At 34.9% G+C, this 24,475-nt stretch overlaps 1 protein-coding gene across 1 annotated transcript; it reads left to right on the top strand.

The window, feature by feature from the left end:
- The first annotated feature begins 360 nt into the window (after positions 1 to 360).
- On the top strand, positions 361 to 6,754 carry LOC110732757 (protein NRT1/ PTR FAMILY 6.3-like). The gene is made up of 5 exons (XM_021912755.1): positions 361 to 791; positions 1,387 to 1,564; positions 1,877 to 1,916; positions 2,809 to 3,374; positions 5,385 to 6,754. Exons 1-5 carry the CDS (start codon positions 641 to 643, stop codon positions 6,256 to 6,258), a joined length of 1,809 nt encoding a protein of 602 aa, XP_021768447.1. The 5' UTR covers positions 361 to 640; the 3' UTR covers positions 6,259 to 6,754.
- The last annotated feature ends 17,721 nt before the right edge of the window (positions 6,755 to 24,475 follow it).

Below are 24,475 nucleotides of genomic sequence, written 5' to 3'. Positions count from 1 at the left end.
CTGTTGATTGATTAATTTAGCAGACGTGATTAAATTAATGTATGTTTGTATTATAAAATTTAATGCAGTTGAGAATGAAATTGTTGATCAGGTGCGGCTGCAAATGCAGTTAAAATGATATCATGCACTGTACATAAATGACAGTTGCCCCTTCATTGTTCTTCTGTAGTATACGCGCTGTATTAGACGCTACCATCATCTACTACCACTTCTTTAATATTGCGAGATGCTTTAATTATACTTACCAAGTTTAATTTAGGATAGTCGTATGTAGATTAAATAATTATTTTGACAGGTGTCAGTCGATCTTGCTATGGATGGTGAGGTGTCAGTTAATCGAACAAGGTTTTGAATTAACAATCTCATAACGAAGAAGTGCATTAATTAAAAAAAATTTAAAAATAAAAACATTATCTAACGGTTATGCAATGACTCAATGAGAGACGTGGACGGGAAGCGCCCAACACCGCAGTCCAGCCCTATATAAATAAGGGCGTTTCTGGTGCCACTCTTTCATACGAGTAAATCATAATTCAAACATCAAACCTTCACACTCTTCTCTTTCTCTCTCCTCCGAAAACAGGGGAAGTGATTATAATAAATACTACTTCGTATATTGTAGAATTGAAGAAGCTAAGAAATGGCTTTACCTGGCATAGCTAGTAAAAAAGCGGGTTCGAATATGGATATGGAAATGGGTAAAGATATTGTTTCTGACGCTTGGGATTATAAAGGTCACCCTGCTCACAGATCCAACACTGGTGGCTGGAAGAGTGCTGCCATGATCTTAGGTCTTCTTTCTCTCTCCTTTTCGTACTACTACTTTCATTTCTTTTTTTCTGCCTTTTTTTTTTTTTTTTTTTTTTTTTTTTTTTTTTTTAATATTAGACCTATTACTATATCATCGGAGTTTATATGAATACGTGCCGGTTACATGTTATGCTACTCCAACCAACTCTTCTGTTTGTGTGGTGACTGGTGAGGCTGTCTCATACAAGAATTTTGTGTTATATATGTGTTGAATACCAGCATGGGTGCAACTCAAGTGGGAATTTAATGGTTTTTAGTTGCAGAAACCAAATTACTTTATTGGGAAAAATGGAGGAAGTTGGATTGTTTTTATTTGTAAGTTATTAGCACATGTTCTGGTACACAGTATGACAAGCACCATCATATCCACTATATGATCATACATACATGCGAGTATTTTTATTTTCGTAATCAGGTTTAATTTGGAGAGATTTTGACGAATACAGTTACTATAAACTGTAAAACTTGAATCATAGAGTCAAAGACATATGCTCCGTAGATTCTCTCAAAAAAAAAAAAAAAAAAAAGAAAAAGGAAAAAATAGAAATCCTAAGGAAAAATGTGTTACTGATTCAGGAGGAGAGGCATGTGAAAGGTTGACGACACTTGGGATAGCGGTAAATTTGGTGACATATCTGACGGGAGTGATGCATTTGGGCAATGCTGCATCTGCTAATACTGTCACTAATTTTATGGGCACTTCTTTCATGCTCTGCCTCCTTGGCGGTTTTATTGCTGACACTTTTCTTGGACGGTTAGTTTTTTATTTTTACTTCTTCATTTTCCCCTTTGTTTCCATTCCCTCCTACCTACCTTTTCATCCCTTTCAAAAAGTACCTTTTTTTTTACTTTTGCTTGTTATTGTTAAGTTTTTAGCCAATTAAAAGTTTATTTTCTACTTGTATTTAGTAACAAAAACAAAATGACATGTGATTTTATTGAATATGATTCAATTTCCATTTTTCTAAAAACATGGCATCTAGTCTATTTACAGATTCATGAATCACTAACAATGATCATAATCTATTAAATATCGTGGCTTATTTTCCCTTATTGTTTTGAACAGGTATCTAACCATTGCTATCTTCGCCACAGTTCAAGCATTGGTAAGTGCTTTGATTCAACATACATAGTTAAATATCAACAAAATTTAATTATATAGGATATGTATGTATACAAGTAATACCACCCTAGTAGATATGTTAACAAGCACAAATCATATACTTGTGAGCAAATAAGTTATTAGCACAAATTTATATTTTAATAATTATAAAAGTGATAGTAGATCTAGGTTTATTATTTAAAACAAAATTCAACCCCACATTCCGACTGTATTGGAATATATTAATTAAGGGTATTCTTAACAACTTTTAAACAAGGAAATATAGGATACATGAAAACATCATAAGACCCCCCTGGACCATTATTATAATATAAAGTTTTCATGAGTGGAAGAAAATATGCGGCAAGTGCGCAAATGCATCACGATTATTGCTAAATGTTAAGTATAGTTAGCTACAAAGAAACAGCGAAATTTGCGCGATTTCATTGTTTTTTACTTTCAAGATGTCAAACAAGAAGAAATTGACAATTATTGGAGTATTAATGAGTAATTTAAGAACAAGTTTTATTATTCTTTTGGCTTAGACAAGGAACTTAGGCCCACATTCCCACTGTATTGGAATATTTAATATCAACTATTAGTGTTAATTATAAAATTATTGATGTAGACAATGAGCAATTGATATACTAGGTACGAACGAAGTATTATCAACTAAGAACTTTTTTTACGAGCAATTATTGGATGCATGCTCATAAGATTCCCATCGAAATAGCATCAATTTTTTTATTTGTTTTACTATACTAAAGCTTATAATAAAGGACCGTTTCGAAGAATATGTGTCCAAAGTTCGCGCATGACCATTATTAACCTTAATTAAAAAAAATCAAAAGTAAAAATAGATATACTGATGGTGTTTTATGATTATTTGTAACTAGGGTGTGACAGTGTTGACCATATCAACCATAGTCCCAAGCCTCCGTCCACCGGCCTGCAAAGAGGGTTCGGACACATGCACTCCGGCCTCAGACATGCAACTAGGGGTACTCTACCTAGCACTATACCTAACGGCGCTAGGGACGGGCGGTGTGAAGGCAAGCGTGTCGGGATTCGGGACGGACCAATTTGATGAGACGAACAAGGGGGAAAAGAAACAAATGATAAAGTTCTTTAATTGGTTCTTTTTCTTCATAAGTTTAGGGTCACTAGCAGCAGTGACAGTATTGGTGTACATCCAAGACAACATGGGAAGACAGTGGGGGTATGGTATATGTGCATGCTGTATTATGCTGGCTCTAGTAGTGTTTCTATGTGGTACTAGACGGTACCGCTTTAAGAAACTTGTGGGCAGTCCCTTGACTCAAATTGCTGCTGTTTTTGTCGCTGCTTGGAAGAAGAGGCATATGGAGTTGCCTTCTGATTCATCCCTTCTCTTCAATATTGATGATTTGGCTGATGGAGGCAAACATAAGAAGCAAAAATTGCCTCACAGCAAACAATTCAGGTCACTACTTTCATTATATCCATTCATATTTCTTTCTTTTTCGTTAACATGCAAGGTCGTCCTGTTTACTTTTTTTTTTTTTTTTTGGCCTGCTCTTAGATGTATGGTAGGATAAGACAACTCGACCTAGTTTCTTGTAATTTATGCTTGAATTTCAACTTATACACTTTCCAGTGTTAGGTTCATAAAAGTGATTTGATAAAATATCAATCAGCTAGTGTAGGAAATAGGTAAGAGGCACACCACAAAAAGAAAGCTTCCAATGAAGTAGTTGCATGTTAGTCGGTGCCCTGAAGATTAGACAAAGGAGACGTAACATGGTATGTTGATCACACTACATATGATGAGATCCACACCACACAACAGTTTACGCGCACATGTGACATTCCTTAAGAACTCCTTTTTCTTCTGCTTTACAATTAAGCACATAATATCTTAAATTATTAATAAGTAAAAATTATAAAAATTGAATAATAATAAATTATACATTGAGTCAATAAAATAAAATACCACTAATTAAAATGATTAAATTTTTACCACTTTCCTTGTGTGTACCAAGTTAAAAGTTTTATCTTATCAAGATTTTCTCCATAATTTGACACATAAATATTTTAGAGGAATCGTACAAGCTAGTTATTCCTACTAATTTATTGGCCACATAAATATAATTATAATCATGTTCGTTGTGAACATTAATCAATTTAAAATATTAAAGTATGCTAGACTAATAAAGTAATAGTCATTATTGGCTATTTTTAACAAGGATAAGACAAACATTTAAAGTGGCTAATATGGTATCTTGTGCCTACTTTCTTTACTTAATAGATTTTTCTTCCTTCTCAATAATTTTAATGAGTAAAACTAAGCAACTCATATGTATCAAAGAAAAATCAATTAAAATCGTATTTAGTCAATTAAAGTCTTTATATAATGAAAATGTTAGTTGATTCTTTGAACAAAATACGTGTAGATGATCTAGGTGGGCCCATGTTGATTTAGAAAATTGCCTTTAATTTTGACTATCCAAAACGATTTATGAATAACACCAGACAAAGTTTGGCCCTAGTCGTCCATGATTATTGCATAACCTATATATTTCATTGGCCAGCCAGCTTATTATTACTATTCACACATTATTGTGCCCTCATTGATTGCTCTACTTTACTACTCCTTTACTTGTTTGCTTGGCTGCCCGATGAACCCGGCTACCTGCTTTAGAAATGGAGGTCACCATCCTCCTATTTACCAAGCACATATTCCATACATATCATTAACTCACTCGCAATCGTTAAACGTTAACGACGTTTATTATCGAATTAAGAAACAAAAAATCATCTTAGAGATAATGTTACAGTCTTAGAACTTTTTACAAGGGTTTCTTTCAATTCATTAAAAAAAAAAATCCCCTCGTCCCTATAACCAAGTATATTGTCCACACCTTGCGTAAAAACACAAAGAATCAGCAGTTTTTCATGCTAGACAAAAACAAACACAAACAAGGTTGGATGAATGGAGTTTTTGGAATCTTAGGAGTAAATACACATGCTATACTTTAATTCTGGGATCATGAATATAATATTAATAATAAAAATTGTTTAACTATATATCTATATTAAAAAAATTTAAATAAAAATCTTTCAGACTTTCATAAATCATCCGATTCTCTGATAAGGACAAGGCCTTGATATTTCATCTCTTTTGGATGATCATTTTAAGCGGGGGGGGCCCTGCCTTACTGAATTGAAAAGGATAAGGGTCAGCCCTACATTATACATTTAACTTTTATAAGGGTGAAAATTGAGAATTCACACTCGGTAAATTTTGATGAGATTATAGTCATAAAGTTGTCATATTGTTATGCATGTTATAATATACTTCGTATGATACTTGTAAGTTGCAAGTCTTGTAACAACAACAATTTGGTCGTAGTTGATAGAAAAAATACGCTGAATATTATATATTCTCTGTTAGTAGTAGTAAAACAAATAATGATTGTATTGTATTATATAGGTTTTTGGATAAGGCAGCAATCAAAGATCCTAATATGCCAGCAGTTGTTACAAAGGTGAACAAATGGTACTTGCCGACTTCAACTGATGTAGAGGAAGTGAAATTGGTGCTAAAGATGCTTCCCATTTGGGCCACGACCATAATTTTCTGGACCATTTATGCCCAAATGAGTACTTTCTCCGTCTCACAAGCCACCACCATGGACCGTCACATTGGTAAATCATTCCAAATCCCGGCTGCTTCCCTCACGGTTTTCTTTGTGGGTAGTATCCTCATCACCGTGCCAATATACGACCGTGTGGTTGTACCAATAGCCTCTAGAGTCCTTCATAATCCTCAAGGTCTTACTCCACTTCAGAGGATTGGAGTTGGCCTAGTCTTCTCTATTTTTTCCATGATTTGCGCAGCTCTTGTTGAAATCCGACGTTTGAAATCTGCACAAGACCACGGGTTGGTAAACAAGCCATACGAAGTGGTCCCATTGAGCGTGTTCTGGCTTGTACCGCAGTTCTTTTTCGTTGGTGCCGGTGAAGCTTTCACCTACATTGGCCAACTTGACTTCTTCCTAAGGGAGTGCCCTAAGGGAATGAAGACTATGAGTACAGGGCTGTTTTTAACAACACTTTCTCTAGGGTTTTTCGTTAGCTCAGCCCTTGTTACCGTGGTGCACAACATTACCGGTAACAAGCACCCATGGATAGCCGATAACTTAAACCAAGGAAGGCTTGACTATTTCTACTGGTTACTTGTAGGTTTGAGCGTGGTAAACTTGTTTGTGTATTTGGTATTTGCCAAGTGGTACGTGTACAAGGAGACATGGCTAGCTGAGGAGGGGTACAAAATTGAAGAAGAAGACGGTCCAACTTGTCATTAACAAAAATAATATTAGTAGCTAATGTCATGCCTAAAAGGGATGGCAAAAGTTATTAGCAGCACATATTTTTTGCACGCTTTTTAATTTATAATTTCGGGGTAAGATTTTTAGAGGTGTGCGCTTGCTTCTTGTAATATAAGAAAACAACAGAAATCATACTTGAACTACCAAGTTTGCTTTTGTAAAGGGAAACTTTTGCTGTGTAGAATAGGTGGCCATGCAACAACAACCATAAAAAAAGGCGCACCAAAAAGTAATGGTAGATAATATATGTTCGTGAAAGGTGGGATGGTATGCAATGTAACAATTAATAAAGCTTTTTTGTTGCAAATAAGCAGTGAAGTCGATCTATCTGCTGGAAGTCTCTATTTGATATATTTTGTACTTTTGGGGAAAATGATATTTCACAAGTGCAATGCAAATTTGAGGCCCTTATTTCCCATGTCAAATTCTTGTGATGATAATAAAATTAAATATCAACAATTGTGCTTTTAAACTCCCTCTTATGTAATTTAATCTTTTTGTTTATACTATTGTATGTTTTTCAACTGCAAGGCTAGCCGACTTTGGTGCGACATGTATCCCACGTATACAAATATTAGAAATATATCTAACAAGTATATCTCTTGGTGTATATATATATATATATATATATATATATATATATATATATATATATATATATATATATATATATATATATATATATATTTGTTTATTTATTTTTATTTTTTTTGATTGATTGTTGTGATATTATATACAAGTATGATATTATCATTTTGAACATATAAATTATTTATTGATCATAATTGGATAAATTACGTAATAAACAGCTTAATATAATCTTATTGCATGCTTTTTCATATATTTGTTTGGTTTTTTTTTTTGACGTATCATATATTTTGTTTTGACTATTTGATATTCCTTAATAAGTTTCATATATATAATAATATATACTTTATACTTGATCTCATTGATATTTTATTGTACGGAGTATTATATTAAACATATTGTAGGAATCTTTGCCCTCTACAAAGGGGAATGATTCCGCTAAATTTCAGTTATCCATTTCAATACTTTCAACAGTAATACTAGAATGTTCAACTCAGATTGAAAAAAATAAAATGAGGATAGGAAACAAAATAAAGTTAGAATCCTAACTAGCTAGAAATTATTATAAAAAATAAAAAAAATAAAAAACAAAACCGACCATTGATAGAAGATATAATACTTCCTCTAATACAATGGGGTTTAAAAAAAAAATCAACTCCTCAAATCTCACATACTTGTATATGATATATCTTCAGACTCACAATCTCAAATGGTGGTCAAGTGGTGTCAGATTGGCAAAACCCACGCATATATTATTACACCAACAGTATCTCACGACTAATTAAACTCATACTAATAGTATACAATTATTAGAAATATACAAAGTATCATACGAGTATATCTCTTGGTGTATTAGTTATTATGATATTATATACGAGTATGATTATTTTTGACAAAGAGTATGATATTATTATTGTATGAACATATTACATATATATGAACATGTTAGCTAGCTTAGGAATAAAATGTGTGTATAGTAGCCGGCTAAAATAGGTGAGCTCATGCAAAGAAGACAAATTGGTATTGCCATAATCTGGTAGCTGCAAAAAAAGTCGAAATCTGATCCAATATTTAAGGATAATTAACCAAACTAAGCTTAATTACAAAACAATTTTTTAAAATAGACTTATGGGCAGATTATTTACCAAACTAAGCTTCCAGGGTAAAACGTTGTCTCGGACACCGTTTTATACCCTGTTTTTTTAAAAAAAAAAAAATACAATGTGTAAAACGCTGTCTGCGACAGCATTTTTTATGTTCACTTTTTTTTTTTAAAAAAAAAAAAAAAAATCATAATTTCTGATTTTTAAAATTTTAAAAAAAAATTCAAATACACTAAAACGCTGTCTGGGACAGTGTTTTACGTACAATAGATTTTGTACATAAAACGCTTTCTGCTGGACTGCAGCAGCTAGCAGCATCCTCACTCCAAATTCAGCCCCCAACCCACCACCCCCAGCCCCCATTCAGCCACCACCCTCCACCCCCACCCTCCAACACCACCCCCACCACCAATCCCAACCTCAACCACCATCCCCACCGCCATTCATGATCCCCGACTACCTTCCCACCACCATCGACCACCACCAACCACCACCTCCCACCACTTTCGCCCACCCTTAGCCACTTCAAACCATTCCAACCACCCCCAACAGCAATACAACCACCATGAACCACCACATTAACTACGACCGGCCATCGCTTCTACCCCGTTTCTCATTATAAAGCCCAAATGTTTTGTATCTGATATATATTAGCCTAGAATGATCTATTTTGACTGACATAAGTCCAATTTGGACAAATAAGGAAATTAAACTTCAAACCACACAGAGATTCATTCAAAAAACATTTATTATATTAATAATGTAAGTGTTATATACAACAGACTATAAAATCCGATTACAACAAATAAATCAAATAATACTATCCTGACTCATTTATTAGGGGTAACAGTTCTCTATCCTGTCTGTCGTCCCTCTGTCTAACACGACGCCGCCTGTAATGTGTAATGGTGGTAAATGGGTTTGGGGCGGTGGCGAAGTCTGCTGGATGGACGATAGGTCCTCCGGAGTAGGGGTGGGCGCAGAACTGTGGATGATGTAATCCTCTACGACTCTGAGTGACGAAGGATCACTTCCACCGCTACTCTGGCCTAACTCGAACTGTGAACGGACGGAGTGGCCTCCATGACCGTCCCGCGGGTGGACGAGATAGCCGTGACCATATCTCTGCAAGGTAGCCACGGCCATATCTCGCACCCGCTCGACCTGGGCTCTGGTGGGTCCGTCTGCAAGGGCGTTTGATAGTGCATCAACCACCGCCACCATATCCGCCGCCTGCAGTAATCATCGATTAGTCAGTTTTATGATATAGAAATTTAAAAATTGATGAAAATAAGTAAATTAAATAAACTCACATATCCGCTAATGACGTCAAAGGCTAGATGGTAATGTGTGGATGGTGGCGCGTAGCTAGGGTTGATGAAACGTCGTGTAATCCACCTGTAACGGGCCATGTATGGATCGTGAGGATCCATAACGCCCTAGATCGAATCACCGGCGACGACAAACCCCAACCGTTGCTGCCATAGGTCAATGTAACGCTCATGCTCTAGTGACTAGTTTATCTCACCCTTTCCCAGACGGTCAATACCATGCAGGCGGATACTAGTGTCACACTGCTAGGGGACAGGCTGGCGTAGTCCAAACTGTCACATGACTTGGTTGGGTACGTGACTCTCCACAACCTCGAAACAGATCATGGGGGTCCTGCCACGCCACTCTGCCTGATGATCCAGCAGATGTGCAGGCATGACATCAACTAAGTCAGCTACATACGGATCCCATGTCATCTGTAATAACACATCAAAAGTAATATCGTAAATAGGTTAGTGCACAGACAATATACATATTAAATAAATGTTTACAAATTCCTTTTAAGTTACCACCCGATCCTCGGTGAGTCGGTCAAGGGCCTCTCGGTAGTACGGAAGACTCCTCGCCACATGCGCATATGTCAGTCTGGGGACCTCCCACCTAATACCAAAAAATGTTTTAGTTTGTCAACCAGCAAAATAAAATCGTATGAGGTCTAAAATAATGACAACTGTTACAAACCTGCAACCGTATGCCTCATCAGGTGTAGGGAGCGGTGGAGAAACGTACGCCTGGTACTGCTGGTCCCGTTCCTGCTGCCTTTGACGATGTAAAGCATGCCTACCTGGTCTTCCTACATGGATGTGCTCCCAAGCTCATAACTGTAATACAAAAATACAAAAATAGGTTAAGTATAAACTAGGTAAGTAATTGTCAAACTAGATTGTTGATAATTAGGTGGGTTACCTAAAGCACAATCAAAGGACCTCCGATCTCGCCAGAACCACGGTGGGATGCTCTAAGCAGATGGCGATACAACGTCGCCAAACAGGCACTACCCCAGCTGTAGCCACTGATATGATACTAGTCGTGGTCTAACAGCTATAGGTAAATAAGCTGCAGATGGCTCCCGCTCTTGTTGCCGAATAACACGCCCGAGATGAGCAGGAACACGTATGCTCGAGCATGTCTCTGAACCGTGGCGTCATCAGCGTCCACAGGCAGCACACGAAAAGTCTTGTGTATCCAGCTGGTCCTCAACTCGGAGCCCTTGATATCGTCGGGACCTGGCTGAACCCCGAGAACCCGAGCTACCAAACCATGGAGATCAACTAACGCGAGTCCTGTCACCGCAGTCCCGTGTATAGGAAGGCGCGTGAGTAACGCCACGTCCCGCAACGTAACGGTCACCTCCCAAACAGGTAGATGGAAGGAGTGCGTCTCTTGTCTCCATCTCTTCGCGAGCGAAGTGACAAGCGCTTGATCTCTCTGAACGCCATCCGATGAATACCACGCAAGCCAACCAACTCGACTTACGGAATAACGCGTGGACCGACATCCCAGTCACCCATAACCCTAGTAGTGTAGTGCTTGCAAACTAGCATCCTCGTTGTATCAACTTGATAAATAATCGTACGACCGTAAATAATATTAAATACTATATCAATTTAACATGCATACAAGTACATGAACTAACGGATGAAATATTACCAACTAATCCCATATGTCAACGCTCCGATGTTTGTCCTGTAGTGTCAGGACAGAAGAGTCAACAGGTTCGGGTGTCCTATATTGTTCATCCATGATATCTGTTCATTAACAACGTTATATACTAATTATCAACACAATTACGAATTAACAATTAAACACGAGTAGCAATGAGGGATTAGCAATTAGGAGTGACGAATTAAAGGCAAGGACAGTTCAGCTTGCAGTTTTCTTTCTTATCTTTGGTACGCAACAGCCTTGAACATATCTCTCATGTTGTTGCTTCGCACGTGAGTTTTCAAGTTAGAAGCCATGTGGCAAACACAAAACCTGTGATAGGCTCGCGGCTTGTTGAATCCAACGTTAAGATCATTCGCTGCTGCAATGATCCTAGCATGTCGATCAGATATAACACAGAGGCCATCTCGTTGCGTAACATGAACCCAAATGCAGCCCAAAAACCAAGACCGGCTGGAAGTGGTAGCGGAAATACTTGGAAGCTTGCATCCACACTTGTAGAAACCAACAGTGTTCCTTTATACTTCTCGTACAAGGGCGTCCCATCGATACAGATAATAGGTATACAATTTTTAAAACCATCGATACAAGGACCGAAGGCCCAAAACACTCGTTCAAACACTTCCATGTTGTTGTAGTACCTGCTACCATCCGCCAGAGCTTTGTGTTTCCATACAACAACGGTTCCCGGGTTTGACTGTTTGAGTGCTTGCATGAAGTGCGGAAGTCTTCCATAAGAACTCTCGCAATCCCCAAATATTTCAGCTATAGCTTTCTCCTTGGCATACCATGCTCTTCAATACGGAACTTCAAAATGAAATTGCTTGGAGATGAGATCCTGTATGAATTCAACTTTCAAGGACGGATCTTTCTGCACAAAGGACTTCACATACTCAGATATTGTGGACGAATCCAAGTGTGGGTGATCAGTAGATAGCACTTCAGTGACACAGTTCCCCCGGTGCGAGCCTTTGTATGTGACTAGGGTAAAGCCACGCGAGTGCTCCCTTGTTTTAGTACCCCGTAGTGACCAACCACATTTCTTCTTACACCGCAGATGAAGGACATTCTCATTCGAGGTCACTGTGGTGTAGAATTGATTCCTCTGTATAGAATACGTCTTCACCATTTCTTGAAGCATTTTCCTACTTTCAAAAAACATGCCCTTCTCAAATTCTCCCCTGGGAACAAACGATGTATGGCTACCCGATTCGTGCCCAATACTAATCAACTTCATAGTTCTCGTTTATCTTACTGAACCAAGGTATGGGAGTTCTAACCATGGCCTCACCAACTTCCATGTGTGCAGGTTCAACATCCATGTTCTCAAGTCCATCTTCCTCCTCTTTGTTCTCAGCCTCATCATTTGTTTCCGCATACACATCATACATAGACAATTCATTATTCACAATATTTTCTAGATTTTCAAGATGATTTAGCATAGGGACAGACGGTGATGCTTGAACATCATCTTGCATAGGTGAATAACTATGCAATTGCATCGGTGAAGACATGACGGTGTTTGATGTCGAAGGACCAGGTACAGGTGATGCTATATGAGAACTAAACGGCATGTGAAATTGATCGTCGTGCAGCATTCTACTGAAAGATCCCATCCCATATTCATTTGATGGAATGTCGTGTGAGGGCATTTGCAAGGACTCTGTGTTGTAACCGGAAATAAATGTAGCTTGTTATTCTGGCCAAGTACTTTGTTGGGTACATATAAGCACCATTTTTACATATATCTCAGTGGGAACACCCTTCATTGCAACGACACTCCTCAAAGCTTTCAAATGTTTATCCGCAGAAACAGGTAAGACTTGAACCCCATTGACAGTCTCAAACCTCATTTTAATGTTTAGTTGAACATTCATTGGGTTTGAACCAATATTGCTATGAACTCCGTTCATCAAATCATTGAAAGTCATGTCCGGTTCAAGTGTTAGTGCTTCCATATTTCCTCCACTATACTCGACATTTGGTCCATCAAACAGAATGTCACCTCCCCACCGGCATAACAAAACTACATTTTGTGCAGCCATATTCTACATAACAACCAAAACACATTTTACTTAAAGGCACTAAATCATCATAATTAAACAACAATGTAGACATACTTTTCAAATTACAACAACTTAGAAGCACTAAATCACCATAATTAAACAAGTTTGTAGACATACTTTTCAAATTACAACAACTAACTTAGAAGCACTAAATCACCATAATTAAACAACAATGTAGACATACTTTTCAAATTACAACAACTTAGAAGCACTAAATCACCATTATTAAACAAGAATGTAGGTTATCACAATTACTCAAAAACTAAAAATAATTATCAACCATTATCAACAATTATCAACACTAACAATTCAACATTATCAACATTATAACCACAATTCACAAAAAATATCAACCATTATCAAACTAACCTAGATTTTAAAAACCAAAGAAAGAGGGGGCAAGTACCAAATTCGACAAGAAGTGAGGCTAGCAGCGGCGTCGGGGCTGTCGTCAGCAGTCGTCATAGGGGGACGGCGATCGGGGGGGGCTATCAAAAGGAAATGGGGGTTGCGTTGAGTGAAAGAGAGATTGAGTGAGAGAATTGAAGTGAGTGAATTTGAGTGAGAGAGAGAAGCTCGCCCCGATTTGAAACTGTATCAGCCCTGGAAACGCTGACTGAGGCAGCGTTTCATTAAAAAATCAAATACACTAAAAACGTTGCCTCAGTTAGCATTTTAGTGTATTTAAATTTTTTTTTTCTTTTTTAAATTTTAACAATCAGAAATTACAAAAAAATTTTTTTAAAAAAAGTCAACATTTAAAACGCTGTCCTCATTGATTTTTTTTTTTAAAAATAGGGTATAAAACGTTGTCCAAGACAGCGTTTTACCCTGACAGCTTAGTTTGGTAAATAATTTGCCCATGAGTCTATTTAAAAAATTTGTTTTGTAATTAAGCTTAGTTTGTTTAATTATCCAATATTTTATTTGTTGCTAGTAAAGGCATCGCAAATCCAACAAGCTAGCTAGTTCCGAATGTAATAAAATTAAGGAAAAATTGCTTTAAATAATACCACCTTTTACCCGTCCGCTAAAAACAAGTCCACCTTTTGTTTATTTCAGAATAATACGACCTTTGGGGGTGTTCGCTTTAAACAAGTTATTTTACCTACAACCTGAATAACAGGTTAAATTTTTTTTTTCTTTTAAATAAATTCATTTAACAATTTAATTAACTCTTAATAACAACTTTAATTATGATTTATTGACAATTAAATCAAAAAACAAAAAAAAAAAAAAAAAAAAAAACAAAACAAAAATCAGCCCCCTCCTCCTTTCCCTGCCACCCATCACCCTCCTCCCTTACCACCGCTCCCCCACCACTCCCTTACTTACCTACCTCCTTTTCCTTGCCGCCCCTTCCCTCCCCATCAGCCCCAAGCCACCATTATCCCCTCCTTCCACAACTTGCTATGATTAAAAAAAAACTCCTTCCTCGACCTCCTACCACCACCACATGACCACCACATCCCTTTTCTCCCTCTTGAAGAACAATACCACGACCACCAGATTCACGAGACACAATTGCAAGTACATGTACAGAGGGTGAGGCTCGTATTTTCAAGAAGGCCGATGACGTGGCGGCGAATTTCGTGAGGCTTCGAACAGCGGCGTAACCTAGAGCTAAACCTAGACATGCACCATCACCGGGAATTAGTAACTGCGCCGCAATCGCTGCCGCTGCTTGGTCTCCCACCGACATATTATTTGATATGTGAAGAGAAAGAAAGTGAGAGTAGGGGGAGATCGTTTATTGGATGTATATTGGTTAATTTTGCATAAGAGGAATGATTAATTGACCATTTGAGGAGGTTAGGGTAGGGGAGGGACGGTAGGGGTGGTGGATTCGGTTATGGGGAAGTGATGGAGTGGTGGTTTGGTGGTGGGGATGTGATGTAATGGTAGTTTCGGTGGTGAGGAAGGCAGGGGGTAGGAATTTTGGTGAGGATTTCAGCGGTGGGGTGGTGGATTCGGTGGGGATATTGGGGGTGAAGGTGGTCGGGATGGTGATTTCGATGGTGGGGGTGGGAGGGGTGGTGATTTCGGTGGTGGGGGAGGTATTGATGGAGGGGATTGTCGAGATTCATGGAGGGGGAAGGGCAAGAAAAAGGAAAGGGGAGGGAAGGGGATGGTAGAATGGGAACGGGATGGGAGGGATGACAGAACGGGAAAGGGGAAAGGGAACGGGAAAGGGAGGGGAATTACGGGATTGGGGTTTTTTTTATTAATTTTTTAAATTAAAAAAATTATATTTTCAGACCAATAAAATGATGACACGTGTCCATATAACCTATTATTCAGGTTACCAACAGGTTACAACTTGTTTAAAGCGGACACCCCCTAAAGGTCGTATTATTCTGAAATAAACAAAAGGTCAACTTGTTTTTAGCAGACGGTTGAAATGTGGTATTTTCCTAAAATTAATGCCTAACAATAGCAGCAGCACTTCAGCAGGCCATAAAATATTGGTCACACAACACCCAGATTATTGGTCCAATATGGCGCGCTCTACTAGATCGTGATCACCCCAGCACAACTAACATTATCATCTTGCATTTTTAACACTTCATACTATACACTACTCTGTTTTATCATTTGCTGACCAACCCCACAAATCAATTAATTGATTACGACATACAAATATAGTACGAATGAAGTAATAATTATTTAATATGCACTAATTAAACTGAATCTTATTTACTTTTACTTATTATATTTGAGACAAAAGCCTTGCACTACATAATCTATCTCATAAAGATATTTTTTCTTGCAACACTTTTATTCTTACGACTGTAAACCTTCATTAACTTATCAAAAGAAAATGTAATCAAGTAATCAAAATGTATGTTGTTATTGAATTAGTCGTTTACCTTTAACTTTTTTATTTTTTGTTAATAATAAAAATATTTATGGTCAAACTTGTGCAATAATAATAAAGGGATTACTAGTCAAAGTGATATAATGGTATTCTTTTGAAAAAGAGGAAACGCTACATACTTATCTACACATGAAAATTTTGTGAGCTCACTTAGTTGCAAATGGCCAAAACACAAGTTACAAAAAGTTTATGCAAATCCTATCTGCTCTGATCATTATGAATAAACGATTAAGAACACTTTGTTACTTTTGTTAACTCCATTTGTTTTTTTTCTAGGTGCACACGTATGTTAATGTACAACTTTAACCAATAATATCTTTTAATATCAATAAGTAAAAATTATAATAATTAAATATTTATAAATTATTCATTGAGAGTAATTTGAGATGATTTCAACAATTACTCACAGGGTTATTATATTTTGTTTTATATATAAATCACTTATATTAATCAATTGAATTAGGTTAATGGTGCAAAGAGTTAAAATATTGCACTTAAAAAAGTGAAGGGAGTATGTTTTCAATACTATTACATGTTTATGCATAGAACACTTTACAATATGTCTACTACGAGTATAGGTTACCATTACTCCCTTCTACTCCGTACTAGCTAAGCAGTATTCTATTGTTTAATTTGCAAAGTCCACCCTTTTGCATAAGGATATATAAATCGAATTCATCAAACTATCAAAGTGGTCTACTTTTTTGTTCGTTACAACAATCTTCAATCATTATATACCTTTCCTTAAAAAAAAAAAAAAAAAACTCATTAAAATCCAAAATTTGCAACATAACCAATTGCAAATTTGCAATACAGTGTAGCTATGTATTGCTCCATTATGTAAATGACCATAAATTTAGGACGATTGTCAGTATCTATATACTCTGTAAGATATATAGTTTTGCGAATTATTGCTATATACCATTGTAATATTTTGATTAATATTGTCTAGTACTAGATACTTCATACTCGTATGACATATGAAGTATGGTTGCCAAAAAAAAAAAAAAAAAAAAGAGACATACTTGTATGAAGTAAGACTTAGCAATTCAATCACATCATTTTTCTCTTTTTCCTCTTATAAATACTCCTTCAGTCCCATAATACTTGGGACGTTGGGGTAGACACGTAGTTTAAGAAAACTATAGGTGGATCCATTTAAAACATTTGTTTATTGTATAAAAGATTCTCTTTTGTATTTTTATATTGCAAGAAACAACTAGTGGGGTGAGTGAGGACAGAGAAAATGTGATAAAATATTTTTTTATTAATGGTCTCATTCCATATTTAGTAACGTGTCAAATATTGTGGGACGGACGAATATAAGAACTGTGTCAAGAATTATGGGACGGAGAGAGTACTTTGTGGGAACATTTGAAGTATAGAACATGTTGATGTGGTTGGTCACTACGTACTTGTTCTAGTTGTAGTTTTCTAAGTTAGGTTTGATTTCCTTTCCATGGATGGGTGTGAAAGGTGAGAGGTCTATATATGTAAAGTCATTTACAAGGAATTTATACCACCATAATCAACGATACAGGGAGAGTGATTTGTTGGTTGTCACAGGCCAAAAGGGGAAACATGAAAATCATGTATTGTACTGTATGATTTGTATCTCTATTATTGTACTCTTTTATTCTACATCTACATCAACTTCCTTCATCCCTAAATAAAAATTGATTTGTTATTTTGTACACGTTTTTTAAAAAAAAATATATAGTGGGATTTGGTAGTAATTAAATAATGATGAATCAAGTGATTAGTTGATTTAAAGTATATTAAAATATAAGATAGTAGAATTTGGTTGATTTAATGAAAACTTTAAAAATGTAGAGAATGAAATAAAACTTTTTCCTAATTGTTTATAGATTTTTTTTTTTTGGACAAGATTGTTATAGATTTTTAAATCAACTAAGTTTATGTATTATATGAGAGACAGAAGAGAGTATATCCTTAATCCTTTTAGGCTTTCTACAATTTACAAGGATAGTAAGTTACAGTAAAACAACTTTTTATAAAAAGCATAATTCGTAAGTTTTGCTGCCAGTTGCAACAGTAGATTATTACATAATTCGTATAAGATATAATTAAATATGTGCTGTGTAGTTATACAGAAAGATATACAGTAAAAAAATGTGCATTATTGATTTGATAACTTGTTTGGAAGTTGACTTGAAAAACAAGAAGAGAAAATAATCCATGTGGTAGAAAAGGAAGCTTCACTAAGCACTAACAACAGTAGAGTGTTTGACAAAGTTAGAGGACTCACAAATCACAACCCGTTTGTTATTTAGTCACCATCTTGAAAAATGTGTGATGTTTATACCCTTTTCTTTTTGGGTGGGAGTGGGGGTAGTACTACACTAGTACTATACGTGGTGATATTTTTGATTTTGGTTGGGGAAGTTACATTGCCATTTCCAACGAATGGTTACTAAGCTAGGATTTTATTGGCTCAGAAAAAGATTATTGATTGCGAATCAGCTATTGTTTCTAAGCTCCATATATGCTAGCTGTGTCACAATAGTAATTAGGTTAAAATAGCTATATTTGTTTTAATAGATGAGCATGATTTGCAACTAGTTCCTTGCTTTCAATCCTTGATCTTCGATTCATCACCATGTATTGTCCATGGAGTTAGTTGAATAATCGTGTTTTAATTTGGTTGAGGGAGGTTTATGTATCCATGCATAATCAGACCTTTATTTGATTTGATTTGAGTTTTCAACCTAGTGAATTTTAAGAAGAAACACAACCTTGGTACTTTAACATATTGAACATTTGACAAAAACTTTTTCTTGGATAATTGGAAACGTCTGGTGAAGTGGGAGCCTAAAAGTACTATAACAATCACACACCTTACACCTTACACCTTACACATACATATGGTTGTATGTATTAGATTATTTGTGTTGAAACTTTATTTTCATAATTTTTAGTTATATGTAATCAGAATTATTGTCAGTAGAATTTTTTTTGAACTTATTAACTTTTTACATAGGATTTCATTCTATAAGATACTATTGATGATAAAATGTGGAATGACTAGTCCTAACTTGTATGTGGATTATTGTCTTAACAAAGTGATAACAACAACGCAAGATCAAATATATTGAGAAACTAAAGTAATACATCTATTAGTTCGATTTGGACGAAAAGCGTAATTGTAGTCATTAGTTTCTTCATATTATAATGTAGAAATTCCTACACACCACACTTCTTCTCCAGGTATTGTGAAGTCACAACCTCGTTGGAGAACAACTATTTTAGTGAGTGAAGTTGACACTGTTCCAAATAAACACAGGTTGACTTTGTAACAAGAAGCTAATATTTCAATTGTTGAAATGTATTGCTCCTTTTTAGGAGTGGGCAACTAAAAGTACTTCTGAATTCAAGCTAAGTTTGTGTGAAGCACAAACACACAATCAGATATCAATCGAAGCACAACCATGTATAAAATTACAAGACATTATCATAAATGTCTCCATCCGTCAGGTGGCTCATGAGAAAAAGGCTACGCAAATTGGATTTCATTGACTTTTCCTTTTCTTTTTATTTTAATTTTATCATCATTATTCGTCAAATTAAGTGATCAGAACTTGGTGATTAAGTAGCAGCGACCCATATACTCGTATATCTAAGTGGGTGCTACTGTTTTATCGGCCCGTAAATTATATCAAGTACTTCGTATTACCACAAAATTTTTGTGATTTTCTGAAACTTGGACAGAGTTGTCTAGTCTACAAAGTGATGTCTTCTTTATAACAATTTCTAGCATTTCGACATACTTTCTCTAAATGCAGTAGTCATGCTTAATGGGAAATGATTTTAGCATACCAACAATTAATGACACAGCCTTTGTGAGAGCACTGTAAACTATATTCTTCTCATACGAAGATGTGCCAATATCAATCAAGGTTGTGCCAAAAATTAGCTTAAGGGATTTAACAAATACAAACATATTATTACAAACATTTTTTTTTTTTGAAGAATATTATTATTACAAACTTATCATTACATAAGTTAAGGAAAAATACAAACTTAGCACAAAATGTTGAAACTCATTACAGTCCTATTTGTGAATGTTCCACATTGAGAAAAAAGAATAGATGATATATCACTTTATAAAGTAGAGAAGTTACTCCAATTATATATCACCGATTGGATTTAGTATGGAACCTTCTTGGATCTTTATATGTAACCAAACTCTCATTTTATATGGTAGAAGAGTTACTCCTAATATATATATATATATATATATATATATATATATATATATATACCGACCGCTCGATTAAATAGAAATGGACGGCTGGGATTTAATCTGGCATATTAATTGTTTCATGAATTGAAAAAACCGAGAGGTCGTTTTCTCTCTCCTCCATAAAAAATGTTCAACCACCTCTTTACGCTGGATGAAGATCAAATTCTTCTTACTTGAACATGAAATCTTGAAATTCATGTTGCTAAAGATCATTCACGTCTTGAAATCTGCATTTTGAATCCAAATTTGTGTCAATTTTCGACTCAAATTAAATTAGGTTTAACTTGTGCGAATTCGAAAAATTTATACAAATTCGAAGTTTCTCGATGCGATGCTGAAATTTCTTCACAAGAATCTGCAAAATTGATGTCTAATTAAGGTATTTATTACAATTTCTTATGTTTATAATTAATATTTAGCAAAATTTAGGTCTAAAATCAACGATTTTTCCAGATTTATTTAGTAATTATTTGTTTGTTTTAGTGAATTTTGTAGCTCGAAGTTGTGTAAAACTGCAAAGATGTCTTAAATTATAATGTATGAACTATTTTTATGCAATTACTAACTTATTTTAGTGTTTTCAGGTTGAATTTGCTGAAATTTGAAGTTGTTCAAAGTGAGGTTGCGAGAGATTGAGGTTGTGCGTAATTGAAGGTTTTTTGTTAAATATTTTTATTAGTATAAAAGAAGTTTTTATTTTGTAACTTTGCATGTCAACTGTTCGATAAAATTCCTATGAGAGGTCACATATATATGTTGTCTATTAATGGTGATTAAAAGTCTCAAACACAATTGATGTTCCATCTGAGGTCCATTTCATTTAGATAATTTATTTAATTATGTATAAATTTCATAAAGGTAAACTAAATCTCTCTTAAAGTATACTAATCATCTCTTAAAGACTAATGAGGACTTTTTGATATTTGTGTCTTCGATGTAGGGTGCGTGGTCTAATAGGAACTCTGTTGTGTTTAATGAGTAATGCCAGAATTGGGATATTGTAGTCATGAGGTCTGGCTTGTTTACATACTTTCTCCTTCTATACGGTGTTGGCCAAGAAGAACAAAGTTATCTGAAATAATCAGTTTCAAGATTAAAATAGTAGTGCAAGCAATACATATTAAATTTTGGGTTGTTTGTCATGTGTGTGTGTGTGTCTACTATCACTGTAAGAGGCATCAAACACTAGACCAAGGTATGCTGCATTTCTGGGTCGGAACTCAGAAGTCACTTGCTCCACATTGAAATGTCTGCTTGGTTGCCCATAAATCAGTTATAAGATATTGCTTGTGCTCCAGACAAACGACAAATAACCCAAAAATTCAATATGCAAAGAATTAGTAGCTACAACTCAACATCATAAATTCGTCTTGATTTTCACTAGATAGTGCTAAGAGGGAAAACTCACTTTGATTTAACAGTGTATCAAAGTAAAGAAAAATTCCTCAAAAGTAAAGAAAAAATTCTCAAAAGTAAATCAAAATTTTTTATAGACGTTAGATATTAGGCAAAATGGCCTTCATGATCACTATACATGTTACTATGACAAAGGATGAAGCTTATAAATCTATTCCCAAGCTTGTAAATCAGTTTGCATGGACAATAAGTTCAACATGCAAGGTATATATATATATATATATATATATATATATATATATATATATATATATATATATATATATATATATATATATATATATATATATATATAGTTGCATATGTTAGACTTCATAGCCACCTATAACATGTTGATTCATTGGGGGCTTGAAATCCATTTAGAAATACTGATGATTATATTATCATTTATAGATTAGTGATTTGGCTATATATAACATTGTTACACCTCTTAAGTTGCACACAGATGTAAGCTTTATTTGATATTACATACAATGCACAAATGTGATCTTATTGAGCTATAAATTTTCTATTGCTTACTTCTGCATTCATCCAAAGCTTAATATATAGAAGTGGTGCAAGAACGTGAGGGTTGAAAACCCCAGCTTTGCTCAGTAGCACTATTTGAGCCAACACCGCCAAAAAAATCTTACTGCATTTAATTTGATTATCATTGTTAGATGCATAAGAGTTTAATGGAACTAGAACCATACACTTTTGTTCAATGAAACTCAAACTGTATTTGCACATAAAGGCCAACGCTGCTCTTTAATAAGATTAGTTTATACATTTTACAATTTTAACTCAAAATCATCTAAATTCACAATCGAACTAAGCCACAACAATAGAGCCTACTACCATGAAATACTTTAAGGCAATAACTTATTTAAATTTCAATAAACCATCTATAAGTATAGTATGAATTCGAAAAACACTAAAATAAAAAGTGTTATTAATTACAAATAATAACAATAGATCCTAAAATTGATACCAAAACAATACAAAATATTGATCTGATTATAAATCAAAGAGAAAACACACATTAATCAAACAAAAATAGCAAAATCCCTAATTTTAAACTTGATCGACGCTAAAAATACTCAAACAAATAATTGGGAAAACCCTAATTTTGAAATCAAAATCGCAGACAACGGAATCAACTTACTTGCCCATAAACTTGCTAGAACGATGCACGAAGATGAGAAGATGAAAATCTGCAAAATTGAGAGTGGGTGAAGAGATTAGAGAAATCATAGGAGAAAAGAGAGTTTGTAGGAGGAGAGAGAAAATGAATTGATGAGAGAGAAAATGAGTATGGAAAAAGGGACGTTTAGGGTAGTCATTCTACTAGTTCAACAAATTTACCAAAATGTCATTACTCAACAAAAAGGCGGACAACATCTCAGCCGTCAGATCAAATAAATTAATGGCTCAGATGAGTTCCTAGTTCCTATTATAGGACTTGGTTCTCACATGATCTTGATATTATATATATATATTTCTTATGTACTCAACTATTGACTAAATTTTTTTGACAAAAATTCTTTCGGGGCCAAATTAAACATTCAATTCATGAAATCATAAGCCTTGTCATAGAACCCATAACATACGTGTAAAAAAAAAAGTACCTCGTATTAAAACTTTTACAACTAATCTTAATATATTGTTAATACAAAGACTAATTTCATTTCATAATATTCTTTTTTTAAAAGTACTTCATAATATTTGTACATCAATAATATAATATATTAGTAAATAGCTACAACATTTACGGAATAATTTCATAACTCAGTGTACAAATAAAACAAACAATAACTTATTATTTCCTAGTGAAAAGGAAGCCCCATAATAAAGATTAATAAAAGAAATGAAATAGACATTAAAAAATAAAAGAAAAAATATTTGTCAGTGGTATAAAATATGTCATCAAACCACATGTGTATCAGTGTATTAGAGATTGTGCACAAAATATACACCGCAAGAATTACTTGGGGCTTATGCTATGGCTAACGCAACAATGATTTATGGTGGGCTACTGTTATTTTTGGGCCTCTTTATAAGTTTTGTTGGATAATAACTATTTTAGCTAAAAATTTAAGGGGGGCCAAACCCCAGCCCGCCCCTTAAAAAATCCGCCCCTACCTATATGTAACCTCAAAATAAATTTGCTAAATTGTCGTATGATCATTACATATTGGTAAAAAAAGGTACAATTAAGCACTCATCTTATCAAACTTGACTATATTTTTGTTGCGTATAAAGGCATATTAAATGAAAAGGTAATGAAGACGTTAAGACTTATAATGTAATACTTGTAGGTCTCAAGTTCAAGCCTTTGTATAAGCAATTCTTGGTTGTCATTCACACCTAATACATGAGTTATGAGTACATGATGTGGCACGTTTAAAGTGCTTAAAGTAAGTGACGTGTCGTGACACGTATTCTCTATTCAGAATTTTTAATGTATAAGTATAGATATAGATATAAATGATATTTGTCTCCTCATGTTTAGTACATTGATGTTGAATCTCGATACTGTAAATTTATTGTACTAAGTTTGTCACAATACCTCAATATATAACGGTAACATGAAGAAGAAGGCAACAAATTTTTAGAAAGAGATCGCAAAGCCAACGAGCTTTAGAGACAACATTAAAAAAAAAAATGCAGCATATACTATAAATTTTGTAGAAACTTGAACTCTAATAACATGGGCTCTGATGCCATATTATATTATTAGATATATGAAAACTTTGTTATCGAACTACAAAGTAGGCTACTGTATGTAATCTTAATTTCTTCAATCCAACTTGGTTGTCTAGCACCTAATTAATTGGTTTGTGCTTCTTATTCCTCAATATGATTTGATAGAAAATAAAGGGATCTATTTCTTCCTCTTATA

Source organism: Chenopodium quinoa, unplaced genomic scaffold (assembly GCF_001683475.1).
Source record: "Chenopodium quinoa cultivar QQ74 unplaced genomic scaffold, ASM168347v1, whole genome shotgun sequence".
NCBI classification, from domain to species: Eukaryota; Viridiplantae; Streptophyta; class Magnoliopsida; order Caryophyllales; family Amaranthaceae; genus Chenopodium; species Chenopodium quinoa.
This window is presented reverse-complemented; position numbering and strand designations above follow the sequence as displayed.

Coding starts and splice junctions, on each gene's coding strand:
- LOC110732757 (XM_021912755.1), top strand. CDS start 641: ATGGCTTTACCTGGCATAGCTAGTAAAAAAGCGGGTTCGAATATGGAT. Junction 1,565..1,876: donor GCTGACACTTTTCTTGGACG/GTTAGTTTTTTA, acceptor TGTTTTGAACAG/GTATCTAACCATTGCTATCT. Junction 3,375..5,384: donor CCTCACAGCAAACAATTCAG/GTCACTACTTTC, acceptor TGTATTATATAG/GTTTTTGGATAAGGCAGCAA.